The following is a 16,921-nucleotide window of genomic DNA, read 5'->3' as shown; positions in this document are numbered from 1 at the left end:
TTGGTTCTAAAGCTAGCAAAAAGTGTCTATTGGTTCTAAAGCTTGCAAAAAGTGTCTATTGGTTCTAAAGCTTACAAAAAAAGTGTCTATTGGTTCTAAAGCTTGCAAAAAAAAGTGTCTATTGGTTCTAAAGCTAGCAAAAAATGTCTATTGGTTCTAAAGCTAGCAAAAATGTCTCTTGGTTCTAAAGCTGGCAAAAAGTGTCTATTGGTTCTACAGCATGCAAAAAATGTCTATTGGTTCTAAAGCTTGCAAAAAAATGTCTATTGGTTCTAAAGCTTGCAAAAAAATGTCTATTAGTTCTAAAGCTCGCAAAAAATGTCTATTTGTTCTAAAGCTAGCAAAAAAATGTCTATTGGTTCTCAAGCTTGCAAAAAGTGTCTCTATTGGTTCTAAAGCTTGCAAAAAAAATGTCTATTGGTTCTAAAGCTTGCAAAAAATGTCTATTGGTTCTAAAGCTTGCAAAAAAATGTCTATTGGTTCTAAAGCTTGCAAAAAAATGTCTATTAGTTCTAAAGCTCGCAAAAAATGTCTATTGGTTCTAAAGCTAGCAAAAAAATGTCTATTGGTTCTCAAGCTTGCAAAAAGTGTCTCTATTGGTTCTAAAGCTTGCAAAAAAATGTCTCTATTGGTTCTAAAGCTTGCAAAAATATGTCTTGGTTCTAAAGCTTGCAGAAATATGTCTATTGGTTCTAAAGCTGGCAAAAATATGTCTCTATTGGTTCTAAGCTTGCAAAAAATGTCTATTGGTTCTAAAGCTTGGGTGTGGCTTGAAGTTGAAAGGCACTACTTACTGCAGATGGTGGTTAGGGTGCAATGGCTTGAAGTTAAAATGCATTACTTACTGCAAATGGGGGCGTGGGTGCATTGGCTTGAAGTTGAAAGGCACTACTTACTGCAAATTGTGGCTTGAAGTTGAAAGGCACTAACTGCAAATGGTGGCATGAAGTTGAAAGGCACTACTTACTGCAAATGGTGGCTTGGGAGCTTTGGCTTGAAGTTGAAAGGCACTATTACTGCAAATGGTGGCTTGGTTGCTTTGGCTTGAAGTTGAAAGGCACTACTTACTGCAAATGGTGGCTTGGTTGCTTTGGCTTGCAGTTGAAAGGCAGTACTTACTGCAAATGGTGGCTTGGGTGCAATGGCTTGAAGTTGAAAGGCATTACTTACTGCAAATGGTGGCATGAAGTTGAAAGGCACTACTTACTGCAAATGGTGGCTTGGGAGCTTTGGTTTTAAGTTGAAAGACACTATTACTGCAAATGGTGGCTTGGTTGCTTTGGCTTGAAGTTGAAAGGCAGTACTTACTGCAAATGGCGGCTTGGGTGTGGCTTGAAGTTGAAAGACACCACTTACTGCAAATGGTGGCATGAGGTTGAAAGGCACTATTACTGCAAATGGTGACTTGGGTGCAATGGCTTGAAGTTGAAAGGCATTACTTACTGCAAATGTTGGCATGAAGTTGAAAGGCACTACTTACTGCAAATGGTGGCTTGGGTGTGGCTTGAAGTTGAAAAACACCACTTACTGCAAATGGTGGCTTGGGAGCTTTGAAGTTGAAAGGCACTACTTACTGCACATGATGGCTTGGGTGTGGCTTAGGTGTGGCTTGAATTGGAAAGACACCACTTACTGCAAATGGTGGCATGAAGTTGAAAGGCACTACTTACTGCAAATGGTGGCGGGAGCTTTGGCTTGAAGTAGAAAAGGCACTACTTACTGCAAATGGTGGCTTGGGAGCTTTGACTTAAAGTTGAAAGGCACCTCTTACTGCTAATGGTGGCTTGGGTGTGGTTTGAAGTTGAAAGGCACTACTTACTGCAAATGGTGGCTTGGATGCAATGGCTTGAAGTTAAAAGGCATTACTTACTGCAAATGGTGGCGTGGGTGCTTTGGCTTGAAGTTGAAAGGCACCACTTACTGCAAATGGTGGCATGAAGTTGAAATGCACTACTTACTGCAAATGGTGGCGTGTGTGCTTTGGCTTGAAGTTGAAAGGCACTACTTACTGCAAATGGTGGCGTGGGTGCATTGACTTGAAGTTGAAAGGCACCACTTACTGCAAATGGTGGCATGAAGTTGAAATGCACTAGTTACTGCAAATGGTGGCATGAAGTTGAAATGCACTAGTTACTGCAAATGGTGGCTTGAGTGCTTTGGCTTAAAGTTAAAAGGCACTACTGTAAATGCACTTACTTCCTGTTTGCACTGTATATTGATTTTAGATAAAACGCTACCACTTACGGCTGTGATCTTACTCGGTCCCCCTCCGCTGAGCAGGTGCAGAGAATTCTTCCCATCAATGAAAAATAAAAGTGTTATTAGTTTTTTTTCAAATGTTGAGAATCTCTCTCCTGTCAATCACTCCATGAAAGCCACACCTTTTCCGGTTTGGGGGGGGGAGGGGTTATAAAACCCGGAAATGTGGGTGTGGCTCAGTCTCTGCAAGATGGAGGAGGGAGAGGTCACGACTCGCTGTCTTTAGTGGCTTTGCACCCTACTTCAAATGGTATGAAACTGCACTTGAATTTGGTGGCCTTGCACCCTGCTAGAAGTGGTAAGAAACTGCACTTGAATTTGGTGGCCTTATACCCTGCTTGAAATAGAATTTCAAGGATTAGCCGTGAGTCAACTATCAGCTCACCAGCCGTGAGTGAGTGAGTTGTCAGCACAACAGGCTTGATTGACTGAGACGCCAGCCCAAGAATCCATTTGGCGCACAATTTGCATACTAGCCCTCTGGAAACCAGTCCCTTCAGCCCACAACACCCATACTAGCGCTCCAGAAAGCCCCCCCCCCCCCCCAACTGGCCACCAATATTAGAATTGGTGGAGAGGTGGAATATTGCGTTGGATGACCAGCCCTCCTGTGTGATGCTGGGACCCAACGGGTCCCACTTAGTCTAGTAATTTATATAGATCACAAACAGTAACGGGCTCAGCAGCGAACCCTGAGGCACACCACTGGTCACAGGCATCCAGTCCGAGAAGCAACCTTCCACCCTCTGCTTCCTTCCATGGAGCCAATTTTCTATCCATTCAGCTATCTTTCCTTGGATCCCATGCGATGTAACCTTCCAGAGCAGCCAGCCATGTTGACCATTGTTGAATGCTTTGCTGAAGTCCATGTATACAACATCTACAGCTCACACCCTCATCAACCTTTTTGGTCGCGTCTTCAGAGAACAATCAGATTTGTGAGACAGATCTCCCATGTACAAAGCCATGCTGACTATCCTTAATCAGCCCTTGTCTGTCTAAATGGCTGTATATCCTATCCCTCTCTAATAACTTTCCAAGAGGAAAACCCCACGCTCCTTGGACAATCGTCAGCTGATCAACGACCTGAACTGCAAGTTCTACTGCAGCTTCGATAGACAGAAACATAACCCCAGTACCCCTCTCCAATCACCACTTCACACCCACTTGCAGCCTGACTCCAGTCTATAAAGACTGAGCCCTTGTTCACTACCCACCCCCTCCTTGCTGCCCAACATCAGTCTGGCCACATCTCCATCACTAACAATAGAAATTGAGGAGGTGGAGAAGCTATTCAGGAGACAGAAAAGCCGGAAATCTCCAGGACCGGACAATGTTTCCCCCTCTACCCTCAAGCTCTGTGCCAAACAACTGGCACCGGTCTACACAGACATTTTCAACCAGTCCCTGCAAACCTGCACTGTCCCTGCCTGCTTCAAAGTCTCCGCTATTGTCCCTGTACCCAAAAAGCCAAGGATTACTGGTCTAAATTACTGCAGGCCTGTCACACTGACATCTGTAATCAAGAAGACCCTTGAAAGATGTGCTGGCCCACCTGAAAAATATCACAAACCCCCTGCTGGACCCCCTGCAGTTTGCATACCGGGCCAATAGATCAGTGGATGACGCAGTCAACCTGGGCCTGCACTTCATCCTCCAGCACCTAGACCGCCAGCGGACCTATGCAAGAATTTTGTTTGTGGATTTTAGCTCTGCATTCAACACCATTGTGCCAGAGCTACTACTCTCCCAAACTCTCCCAGTTGACTGTGCCTAAACCCCTCTGTCAGTGGATCACCAACTTCCTGACAGACAGGAAGCAGCATGTGAGGCTGGGAAAGTACATCTCAGACCCGCTGACCCTCAGCATAGGAGCACCGCAAGACTGCGTACTCTCCCCTCTCCTTTACCCTCTCTACACCAATGACTGCACCTCCACAGACTCCTCTGTCAAGCTTCTCAAGTTTGCGGACGACACAACCCTGAATGGACTGATCCAGGATGGGGAGGAATCTGCCCACAGACAGGAAGTGACACAACAGGCGTCCTGGTGCCATCGCAACAACCTGGAGCTCAATGCTCTTAAGACAGTGGAATTGATTCTGGACTTTAAGAGAGCTCCCCTGCCAAGACCAGATCAAGTGTTGCCCTCTCACGCGTGGGGCCCTCTACATATTGCTGGAGAAAACACTCCCGAACACCTTTGAGAAATTGCACCCCATCTAAACCTTTCACACTATGATTTACCCAGTCAATATTGGGAAAGTTGAAATCCCTCTACTATAACAACCTTATTTGACTTACAGTTAGTTGTCTGCAATCTCCTGGCGTATTGTTGACATTCTGGCATACCGATAATGTTGGGTTCCCTGGATGTTGAAGCTGCTTTCATCCAGACCAGTGGAAAACACTCCCTCCCATTCCTATGGTAGAAAGAATCTGGCAATAAATATGAGTAATTCATTGTAAAATGCATGCAGTTCTGTTGCAGTTTATAAAATGAGTCACTCGTAAAATGATTTCAACCATGCCACTGTTTTACTGGGTCCAACTAAACCCACTCACATTTATGCCCTTTTGCTTTATATATAAACATATTATTCTATATGTTTTGTTAATCACTTTTTTAGCCTGTCCTGCCAGCTTCAAAGGTTTGTGCTTATAAAAGCCAGCTCTCTCTAGTCCTGTATTCCTTTAGTACAGTTATCATCCATTTTGGAATGTCTGTTTCATGTTATATTGTTTTTTGAGTGAGCCTAAGATTTGTGCCGGGCAAGTTACTGGAGAGTATTCTGAGAGATAGGATCCATTGAATGAACAGGATCTGAATTAGGGATAGTCAGCATGGTTTTACACAATGTGAATCTGATTGAGTTTTAAAAAAAAAGAAATAACCAAAATGTTGATGAGGGAAAATACATAGACATTGTCTATGTGGAATTCAGCAAAGCATTTGATAAGGTTCCACATGGCAGGCTGCTCTGGAAGGTTGGATTGCATGGGATCCAGGGAGAGCTAGTCGACTGGATAGGGGATTGACATGGAAGGAAGCAAAAGATGATGGTGGAAGGTTGTTTTTCAGACCGCCTGGAGGCCTGTGACGAGTGGTGTGCCTCAGGGATCGGAGCTGGGCCCTTTGCTGTTTCTGGCTTATCAACAATTGCAGATGACAATCAATTCGGTAGTATCAGAAATAGCAAAGATGACTATCAAAAATTACAGCTGGATGGTTAAAGAATGGTTAATTAAGTTTAATGCAGATAAGTGTGAGGTGTTGCATTTTAGGAAGTCAAACCAGGGCAGTGGCTGACAGTGAATGGCAGGACCCTGAGGAGTGTTGTAGAGCAGAGGGATCTAGGAGTGCAGGTACATAGTTCCTTGAAGGTAGCGTTACTTGTACATAGGGTGGTCAGATGGTGTCTGGTACATTGGCCTTCATCAGTCAGGGTACTGAGTATAGAATTTGGAATGTTATAGTACAGTTGTGCATTAGGTTCGTGAGGTCATATTTTGAGTATTGTGTTCAGTTTTGGTCACCCTGCCATGGGAAAAACGTCGTTAAGCTGGAAAAAGTGCAGATTTACGAGGGTGTTGCTAGGACCTGAGGGCCTGAGCTATGAGAGGAGGGGCAGGCTGGGACTTTATTCCTCGAAACGAAGGTGGTTGTGGGGTGAGCTTATAGAGGTGTATAAAATCATGAGGGGACAGACAGTGAAACCACAGCGTCTTTTACCCAGAGTCTGGGAATCAAGAACCAGCAGACATAAGTTTCAGGTGACAGGAACGATTTAATATGAACCTGAGGGGCAACTTTCACACAGAGGGTGGTTCTTCTTCTTATGGAGTCCACACACAAGATTAGAAGTTGTTCAGCCAGAGCTGACACACTTCTCGGCATCTGCATACAATGGCGTCTGTCTTGTGCTTCTTGTGCGTGGTGGTGGAAAGATTGGTGAAAGCAGGGCCGTGACATGAACGTCTTTCCTTGACCCCACACAGAGGGCGGTGAGTATATAGAACTAGCTGCCAGACGAGGTAGTTGAGGAAACTAGAAGTTGAGCTACTATAACAACATTAAAAAGACATTTGGACAGGTACATGAATGGAAAAGATTTAGAGGGATGTGGGCCAAACATGGTCATAGCATAGTTACGGCGCGGGCAAGTTGGGCTAAAGGGCCTAATTTTGTTTATATAATTCTGTGTACATCTTAATTCTCATCAAAATAATTTGGCAATATTCTCTATTACCTTTTATCTCCCCAGTGTCTGTTCCTCCTGGCAACCTCGCTAAATCCACTTGAAATCAATGTTTATTCTCCTCACTGTTTACCACAGCTCCATGTTTTGAGCCATCAGTAGGTTTTGAAATATTGCCTTGGATATTCACGTCTCAGTCATATATTGAAACACATAAGATTATTAAGGGTTTGGACACGCTAAAGACAGGAAATATGTTCCCGATGTTGGGGGAGTCCAGAACCAGGGGGCCACAGTTTAAGCATGAGGGGTAAGCCATTTAGAACAGAGACGAGGGAACACTTGTTCTCACAGAGAGTTGTGAGTCTGTGGAATTCGCTGCCTCAGAGGGCGGTGGAGGCCGGTTCTCTGGATGCTTTCAAGAAAGAGTTACAGTGGCTTGCAAAAGTATTCATACCCCTTGAACTTTTCCACATTTTGTCACGTTGCAACCACAAACGTAAATGTATTTTATTGGGATTTTATGTGATAGACCAACACAAAGTGGTGCATAATTGTGAAGTGGAAGGAAAATGATACATGGTTTTCAAATTTTTTTACAAATAAAAAACTGAAAAGTGTGGCGTGCAAAAGTATTCAGCCCCCCTGAGTCAATACTTTGTAGAACCACCTTTCGCTGCAATTACAGCTGCAAGTCTTTTGGGGTATGTCTCTACCAGCTTTGCACATCTAGAGACTGAAAATTTTGCCCATTCTTCTTTGTAAAATAGCTCAAGCTCAGTCAGATTGGATGGAGAGCGTCTGTGAACAGCAATTTTCAAGTCTTGCCAGAGATTCTCAATTGGATTTAGGTCTGGACTTTGACTGGGCCATTCTAACACATGAATATGCTTTGATCTAAACCATTCCATTGTAGCTCTGGCTGTATGTTTAGGGTCGTTGTCCTGCTGGAAGGTGAACCTCCGCCCCAGTCTCAAGTCTTTTGCAGACTCTTAACAGGTTTTCTTCCAAGATTGCCCTGTATTTGGCTCCATCCATCTTCCCATCAACTCTGACCAGCTTCCCTGTCCCTGCTGAAGAAAAGCATCCCCACAGCATGATGCTGCCACCACCATGTTTCACAGTGGGGATGGTGTGTTCAGGGTGATGTGCAGTGTTAGTTTTCCGCCACACATAGCGTTTTGCATTTAGGCCAAAAACTTCAATTTTGGTCTCATCTGACCAGAGCACCTTCCTCCACATATTTGCTGTGTCCTCCACATGGCTTGTGGCAAACTGCAAACGGGACTTCTTATGGCTTTATTTCAACAATGGCTTTCTTCTTGCCACTCTTCCATAAAGGCCCGATTTGTGGAGTGCACGACTAATAGTTGTCCTGTGGACAGATTCTCCCACCTGAGCTGTGGATCTCTGCAGCTCCTCCAGAGTTACCATGGCTGCTTCTCTGACCAATGCTCTCCTTGCCCGGCCTGTCAGTTTAGGTGGACGGCCATGTCTTGGTAGGTTTGCAGTTGTGCCATACTCTTTCCATTTTCGGATGATGGATTGAACAGTGCTCCTTGAGATGTTCAAAGCTTGGGATATTTTTTTATAACCTAACCCTGTTTTAAACTTCTCCACAACTTTATCCCTGACCTGCCTGGTGTGTTCCTTGGGCTTCATGATGCTGTTTGTTCACTAATGTTCTCTAACAAACCTCTGAGGCCTTCACAGAACAGCTGTATTTATACTGAGATTAGATTACACACAAGTGGACTCTATTTACTAATTAGGTGACTTCTGAAGGCAATTGGTTGCACTGGATTTTATTTAGGGGTATCAGAGTAAAGGGGGCTGAATACTTTTGCACGCCACACTTTTCAGTTTTTTATTTGTAAAAAAATTTGAAAACCATGTATCATTTTCCTTCCACTTCACAATTATGCGCCACTTTGTGTTGGTCTATCACATAAAATCCCAATAAAATACATTTATGTTTGTGGTTGTAACGTGACAAAATGTGGAAAAGTTCAAGGGGTATGAATACTTTTGCAAGCCACTGTAAATAGAGCTCTTAAAGATGGCGGAGTCAAGGGATATGGGGAGAAGGCAGGAACGGGGTACTGATTGTGGATGATCAGCCATGATGACATTGAATGGCGGTGTTGGCTCAAAGGGCCGAATGGCCTACTCCTGCACCTATTGTCTATTGCCAGCCTAAAAACAACCGTTTCCGCAACACAGTTTTCCTGTCCCTAAGCCAATTTCACACACGCTCTACACGGCCCTTTTTATTACACTTGCATCAGCTTTGCCACGGAGTTTATTGAACGGCAATTCTTCAATTGGAAATACACAGTTTAATCCATTTCATGAGAAAACTTTGGACTGAGAACCAGTGAAGACGATCTTCTTTATCCAGCCCTACTCACTGTACTGTACTTGTACCCACTCCTCAACATCAGACAGCCTCGTTCAGTCTGGGGATTGAACCTAGTATCTAGATTAATCACTGGATTATGCTGAATACTTTTTAGTTTAAGAAATACAGTCCACCCAGTCCGCATTGATCAGCGATCCTCGCACATTAACACTACCCTACACACACTCGGGAGAATTTACACTTGAACCAAGCCAATTAACCTGCAAACAGTACTAATCTTGGAGAAAACCCGTCGTCTGGAAGAGTGGAAGAGTTGTGGCATCATATTACAGTTATATAAAACATTTTCTGCATCGCTTCTAGCTACTTCATATTCTTTCTATAGAGTGGGTGACAGGAACTGCGCACAATACTCTAGCAATGTTACAACATTTGAGATTTTAAAAATCAAGTCTTTAATTTATCCCATCAGATAAAGCATAAAAAGAAGTTTAATTTGACACCTAATTCACTTTCATATCTTCAGTATTAAAAATGTTATGGCCATTTTCATACTCGGAAATTAGCATCTTGTTCCCTATTGCTTTTCCATTGACAACACAAAAGCTGTGATCGAGGACAGTCAAAAGGCCATAACTTTCTTAAAAATTAAGAGAACTGAAAGAAATTTTCAGTTATTATAGATTGAAGCATTCTGAAACAAATATGAAACAATCTTACTTGGATGACCTGAAATTAAAGCATATAATTAGTTAGTTACCTAGTTGTAGCAAGAAATATTCAATTACTAAATCTAAACATCTATCCATTTCTTAAGAAAAGATGAACATTTTTAAATAGCCTAAGTGTCCAATTAACAGTCAAGAATTAACAATATAACATGATTTTTAAATCTCATTGTCATGAATTTATAGGCCAAATGGAAGGAATTTAGTGTTTAATTCCAGTAAATTAATGGCCATTTTAATCATATTGCGAGTGGGTTTTGGTGGAACGCGATCGATTGGAACGTTGCGGTTTACGGTGAATTTGAACCCCATATCGGCAGGAAAAACACTGCCGGTTCGTATGGGGCCATAATCACATTTTCACAAATGAAATTTTGATTAAAGTCATCCTAAGAAGCAAGTTTATATGTAAAATACACGACTTACCTTATGTTTTGTCCCCTATGTGAGATCTGTCCCGTTGTCGCCGTTGACTGCGTTAGAAGTCGCTTTTTTATTTTACTCCAGCGATTAAATTGTCCCGCGATTTTTTAAAAAAAACTTCGGAGAACGCAAGTTGGAACAATTTTTCAGCATCAGCTAGCAGCCCGAGAAAATATATCTTGGACAGGCAGGAGAAAACGGCATTTCAAGAATGCTGCCTGATTGGAGGGCTTGAGTTGTTAGGAGAGGTTGGGTAGGCCGAGTCAATTTTCCCTCAAGCAATGGAAATTGAGAGGTTGAGTGATAGTTGTATATATATCTGTGAAAGCCATAGATGGGGAGATACCAAAGTTTGCTCGAGGTGTCTAAAACACGAGGGAGTAGGTGTAAGGTGAGAGAGAGAAGATTTGAAAAGGGTCTGAGGGGTAAGATTTTCACACAAAGAGTAGTTGCTATCTAGAGTGAGCTGCCAGAGAAGATAGATGGTGGAGGCTGAAACAGTAACAGCATTTAGCTGGCATCTTGTCAGTTGCTTAACTAAACAAGTCTCTGAGGGATATCGAATTAATATATTATTTTTTAAATTATTTTTTTATTATTATATTGGCAAGGGGATTATTATACCTAAGCTTAATGGTCAGCATGGCATGATGGGCCAGGGACCGTTTTAACGCTGTACAAACGCTATGAATATATCTGTGATTGAGAAGATCCTGGCCGAATTTTAATCCTTGAAATTGAAAAACAGGAAGTTTTCATATTTCACCAAAACTTTCCTATCCATGTAATTATCTAAGTGTCTTTTACACGTCTCCATTGCACCCACCGGCAGACCCATCGCACCAGTCTCGGGGTGCAGGAATTGTCCCCCTAGTCTTAAGTCTTTCTCCTTTCACCTTCAGTGGCCTCTTGTTCTGGGCTGCTCGATGCTAGGAAAAATACTGTGACCATTCACCTTATCGTTCCTCCTGATTTTGTATACCTCTATAAGATCATCCCCTCAGCTTTATGCGGTCTAGGAGAAAAGGCCCACCTCATCCAGTCTCCCCTTGTAACTCAAGTCTTTGAGTAATGGTAATATCCTGGTTAATATGCTTCTACACCTTTCCAGCTTAATTACATCCTTCCAATAGCTGGGTGACTAGAACTGCACACTTGTCTTCACATGTGGGCTCACCAACCTCTTGTGCAGCTACAGCTGAGGCTTATCAACTCTTGCACTCAATACCTTATCGATGAAGACAAGCACATTGACTCTGTTTACATTAGTTGCTACTTTCAGAGAACTGTGTACATGTACCTCAAAGTCTCTCTGTTCTAAAACACTCTCCAGATCCTGCCATTTACTGTCCTAACAGTAATTTAAGTCCTACCCTGGTTTAAGATAGTACGTGGCAGGGCCCTGGAGAGCAGAAAGATCAAATGGTGCAAGTATCTCTGCTCTACAAAATGCATCAGCTCATATTTGTCAGTGTTAAATTCCATTTGCCATTCCTTGGCCAATTCCCAAGTTGATCCAGATCTTTTTGTAAACTTAGGTCGCCTTTCTCACAGCCCACTGCACCAGCAGTGGATCAAATAGACCACCAACAATAAACACATTCACTAACCACGTTAATGGTATTGTCATCCAAATCATATATGTAGATGACAAACAACAGTAGACCCAACACAAATCCCTGCAGCATACCACTGGTCACAGTCAGAAAACCAATCCCCCTCTGAGTCCTTCCATAAAGCCCATTATTAATCCAGTTGGCTAACCCATCTAACCTTTTGGACCAGCCGACCATGCAGTACCTTGTCAAATTCCATACAGACAACATCCACTGTACGGCCATTGTCAATTCTCTTCGTGCCCTCTTCAAAAAATCAAATTTGTGAAACACGATTTCATGTACATAACCATCCTGACTATCCCTAATCATTCCTTAACTATCCACATGCTAGTAGATCCTGTCTTTCAGAAACCCCCCCAGTAATTGGTTACTGGTCTGTAGTTCTCTGCCTTGTCCTTGCAGCATTTGTACCTTGTCTTCCAGTACTTCCCCCTTGGCTAAAGGTGATGCAATATCTTTGTCAGGGGTCCCAACAATTTCTTCGCTGGCTTCCCACACTGACCAAGGATTCACTTCACAGATCATTTTGAATAAGAACCCTTAAGTATTCTCAAAGTTGGACCTACGTTCTGGCAATCTTTTACGTTTACTGATAGTTTTCATAAGAAATTGCACTGACAAAGTTAGTTCCCATATTTACAGTGAAAATGAGCCGAGGAATGTCCAAACTTGATAAAACATCAAATGAGGTTCTGCAATTCTCCGAATGCTAATCTTACATTATTGTGTCTGAAAGCATTTTGGGTCTACATTATTATTCCATATCTTGTTTCCACTTTAGTGCCTCAGCAGGTATTTAATTTTCTAGAATCGGCTCGTAAACGAGATAGACTAATGCTCAGTATTCCTCTATTCAGTTCTTCATTTTGCCACTCAGCTACTGAACAGAGATTACTGGGAGAATCTGCAGACAATTTAACTTTTATTTTGAATACCTGCAGCACCCTGTTTATTTATGTGAAGAAGTAAAAGGATTAAAGCCAATGTTGCACTTAATACACATTTATAGTCATGGGTGTGAATGAAACTTTTCCATCAAAAGTGTATGGCAGTATTTAGATCGGATGTCAATCACGTGGAACTGATTTCAACCAAAATTCTAACAGCAGAAGTGTATAGGTAATGGTCAGATGGGGGGGAAATAAAAGCTTTTCCGTTGTGCTGCCCAGGGAATATGTTCTTTCAAGGGACTTTAAGGAGAATACTGACGATTGTAGATAGTAACCTCAGGGAGGTAGCATTCATCACAACTGGCTCGTGGGTGTGTAGGATCTGTATCTGGATGTAATATGCTGAAAACCTCTAGGTAGAGCATCACTCAGCACCATGATGGTGGTGCTCGTGCTAGTCGAGATGGAGATGCCTCTGGAGTTGCATCTTTGTATGTGTTAATGTTTTGGAGATCTCTGATGCTGGCTGGTAGGCTGTTCCAATCCCTTGCTGTCTTGAAGAAAAACAAGTTAGAAAGTGCTAATGAAGTGCCATGCGGGATGAAATAATTTCCAGCTTGGTAGCTTCTGGTTGACGTGCCCATGGGTGCTTGCGTTAACTGGATGTGGACCTCCATCTTTAAATCAATAGTGGTATTCTTGATCTTGTGGAATTAACTAAGAAACTGCAGATGCTGGTTTACACTGAAGACAGACACACAATGCTGGAGTAACTCAGCGGGACAGGCAGAATCTCTGGAGAGAAGGAATGGGTGACGTTTCGGGTCTGAAGGTGGATCTCAACCTGAAACGTCACCCATTCCTTCTCTCCAGAGATGCTGCCTGTCCCGCTGAGATACTCCAGCACTTTGTGTCTTTCTTCAGCCCATTGGTGTGATTGTGTTGTTTACTTCTCCCAGAAGTAGATCCTGTTGCAACGTGTAAAAGCACAGATGATTTCACATCCATTCAGGTACAATTGATATATTAAATTCGCGCTTAATAATTGGATTTAACATTATTAACGCTCAAACCAAATATTAACAACAGGGTAATTTATGTAGAGTTATTGATTAACTGACTGCAAACTAATCTGTTGGTTAGATTGTAGAATTAGGAACCTAATATTGTCCCTTGAAATGGTCTGCTTGAACAATTAGCAAAGTATTTCCTCAAATGATGTTAGATGTTGCATTTTACGTAAAATGATGGAAAATGCATTAATAATACATGTTATAATTTATTTTTAATGTTGTATCTTTCCTCAGCTGATTAATTAATTGAATTGAAATCTCCATTCGATTAGTAAATAAGAGCATTGACATTTCAAAGGAAAATTATTGTTTAAGGGAGGCTTTGTTGAGAAAAGGAGACTCCTATTTGTGCCATCTTATCCATGACATGGTAGCACAAACTGTACCGAACAGTTAGTGCAACATTCAGGAAAAATCACCATTAAATATCAGACAATAGACAACAGGTGCAGGAGTAGGCCATTCGGCCCTTCGAGCCAGCATCGCCATTCAATGTGATCATGGCTGATCATCCCCAATCAGTACCCCGTTCCTGCCTTCTCCCAATATCCCCTGACTCCGCCATCTTTTTTTTTTTTTTTAATATTTTATTTTATTAGAAGTAAGTACAGTCATATGGCACCAAAGTGCCTAATATATATTTTCATAATACATTTTATGTACAACTTCTTTTTTTTTTTTTATTACACTGAAAAAAGATTAGAATAAGAAAAAGAAGTTAGATAGTAAAGGATAGAAAGATGTGAAATATATAGTGTGTGAAAAAAGAAAACGAGTAAATGAAGAAAGTTGAGAGAGAGAATAGAGAAAAGAAAAGAAAAGAAAAAAAAAAAAAGAAAAGGAGATCATTATTTATAGTCTTGACCAACCCTCGTCCAGTCCTGAAACAGTTATTTTTTACAATTGTATTGCACCATATGATTCCAAAAAAACGACGAATGGAGACCAACTCGACTCCGCCATCTTTAAGAGCCCTATCTAGCTCTCTCTTGAAAGTATCCAGAGAACCGGCCTCCACCGCCCTCTGAGGCAGAGAATTCCACAGACTCCCAACTCTCTGTGAGAAAAAGTGTTTCCTCGTCTCCGTTCTAAATGGCTTACCCCTTATTCTTAAACTGTGTGTGTGGCCCCTGGTTCTGGACTCCCCCAACATCGGGAACATGTTCCTGCCTCTAGCGTGTTCAAACCCTTAACAATCTTATATGTTTCAATGAGATTCCCCCTCATCCTTCTAAACTCCATAGTGTACAAGCCCAGCCGCTACATTCTCTCAGCATTCCTGCCATCCCGAGAATTAACCTTGTAAACCTACGCTGCACTCCCTCAATAGCAAGAATGTCCTTCCTCAAATTAGGGGATCAAATCTGCACACAATACTCCAGGTGTGGTCTCACTAGGGCCCTGGACAACTGCAGAAGAACCTCTTTGCTCCTTTACTCGACTCCTCTTGTTATAAAGGCCAACATGCCATTCGCTTTCTTCGCTGCCTGCTGTACCTGCATGCTTACTTTCATAGACTGATGAACAAAGACCCCCAGATCCCATTGTACTTCCCCTTTTCCCAACTTGACGCCAATTAGATAGTAATCTGCCTTCGTGTTTTTGATACCAAAGTGGATAACCTCACATTTATCCACTTCATCTGCCATGCATCTACCATGCATCTGCCCACTCCCCCAACCTGTCCAAGTCACCCTGCATTCTTATAGCATCCTCCTCACAGTTCACACTGCCACCCAGCTTTGTGCCATCTGCAAATTTGCTAATGTTACTTGTAATCCCTTCATCCAAATCATTGATTAGGACCTTGACCCATTGTATTGCTTTCTGCAGAATGAAACAGATGTGCAACTATTGCAAGATTTATTTATTTTTACGGAGGTCTATTATTCTTACATTTGCTGAAGTGATCTGTAATTACTTGACTGTAACTAATTGCTGAAATATTCCTTTGAATCCACATCTCTCGTTTTCTATCTGTTTTGAACGTTTGACTCCTGTTCATGACTCTGTCTTAAACAGTATTGTCCTTTATTTATCTCTGCAGTTCCTCAGTACGCTGTTTGCTCCATTAAACTTTGTAATGGAAAAGGTTGAAAGCATCTTACCATCCAGCCTGTGGCACCAATTGACACGGATCTAGGAGAAAAGGACTTTAGATGGACATTACCATGACACCTGTGCCAAGCTCATATCTTGCAGAGTGCAAGGCAGCATGAAAAAGTGGATGAAAATCTGAGTTCAAGACTCTATATGTTATGTTTTGTTCTAACGTGGACATGTTTTATGTTGTACCAAACAAAGTTGTTGTTGTTCTATTTTATTATTTTGCCATTAGCAAAATTCTACAAAAATAAAAAATACACAAAAATAAAGTTTAACTTTTGTGTAAAACAAGGGCACATTTCTTCAAGGTTCTATTATGCAGAATCTGTGTCGCATTGTGTTGTATTTTCTACCCTAGCATAATCAATATATCACCTCTTACCACATGGAAACGCATCCACTCCCCAGCTTCATCACTTTACACAACTGATCTTGTGTGTGAAGTTAGACACAAAATGCTGGAGTAACTCAGCAGGACAGGCAGCATCTCTGGAGAGGGAGATCTCTGGAGAGATCTTGTTTGTGAGTGTGTGCCTCTGCGTGAGAGCAAGTGAGTGGTTGGGGATCGATGGGAAAGGATGGAAGGAGCGGGTGAGTTAATCGTTTTGAACGTACCAAGTTTTCACGTCAAGTGCAAGCTCAATATCTCTCCATTGAGTGGGTACAAATGTGAAAACTGACGGTAAGAGTTTCTCCAGGTATTTATAAAGATGGAAAGGGGTGAGGAAGTGAGCGTTGGTCCTTTCAGAAATTAGACTTGGTGATTACAATTAGAAAGTAAGAATGCTTTAAATAGATATTTTAACTCGGTCTTCACACTAGAGGAAACAAACAATATCAAAGAAATCGCTGTAAATCAGGAATTGTAAGGTAAGGGGAATTACAATGAGCAGAGCACTGGTGCTGAATAAATGACTGGAGCTGTGGACCGAGTGGTCTCTGGCTGCCTGTGGACTTAAAGGGAGATCTAGTAAAGTAGATGGATGCAAATTAACATGGATTGAAGATATCGGGGCCATCGCTGAGATCTGGTTGAACGACAGGCAGTCAGTATCTCAGGGTTTTAGATTTTCAGATGGGGGAGTTAGAGGAGCTACTGTATTGGCAGTCAAGGATTGCACTGTTAGGCAGAGGGTGGCGCAGTCGATAGAGATCCAGGTTCAATCCTGACCTGGGATGCTGTCTGTGTGGAGTTTGCATGTTCTCCCTGCGACTGCATAGGCTTCCTCTGGATGCTCCTGTTTTGCCCCACATCCTAAAGA

The 16,921-nt window shown here is 42.2% G+C and overlaps 1 protein-coding gene across 10 annotated transcripts in view; it reads left to right on the top strand.

Moving 5' to 3' along the window:
- Nucleotides 1-15,934, top strand: part of st7 (suppression of tumorigenicity 7) — a 192,463-nt gene extending 176,529 nt beyond the window's left edge. For 8 of the 10 annotated variants that reach the window (XM_033038314.1, XM_033038313.1, XM_033038312.1 and 5 more), the window contains one exon: nt 15,601-15,928. In XM_033038314.1, the coding sequence (XP_032894205.1) occupies nt 15,601-15,696 (96 nt within the window). In that variant the 3' untranslated portion in view covers nt 15,697-15,928. Of the gene's footprint in view, nt 1-15,600 lie in introns of all 10 variants that reach the window. The other 2 variants (XM_033038319.1, XM_033038318.1) reach the window with 2 other exon arrangements.
- Nucleotides 15,935-16,921: the final 987 nt, after the last annotated feature.

This window comes from Amblyraja radiata, chromosome 19 (assembly GCF_010909765.2).
Source record: "Amblyraja radiata isolate CabotCenter1 chromosome 19, sAmbRad1.1.pri, whole genome shotgun sequence".
NCBI lineage: Eukaryota > Metazoa > Chordata > Chondrichthyes > Rajiformes > Rajidae > Amblyraja > Amblyraja radiata.
This window is presented reverse-complemented; position numbering and strand designations above follow the sequence as displayed.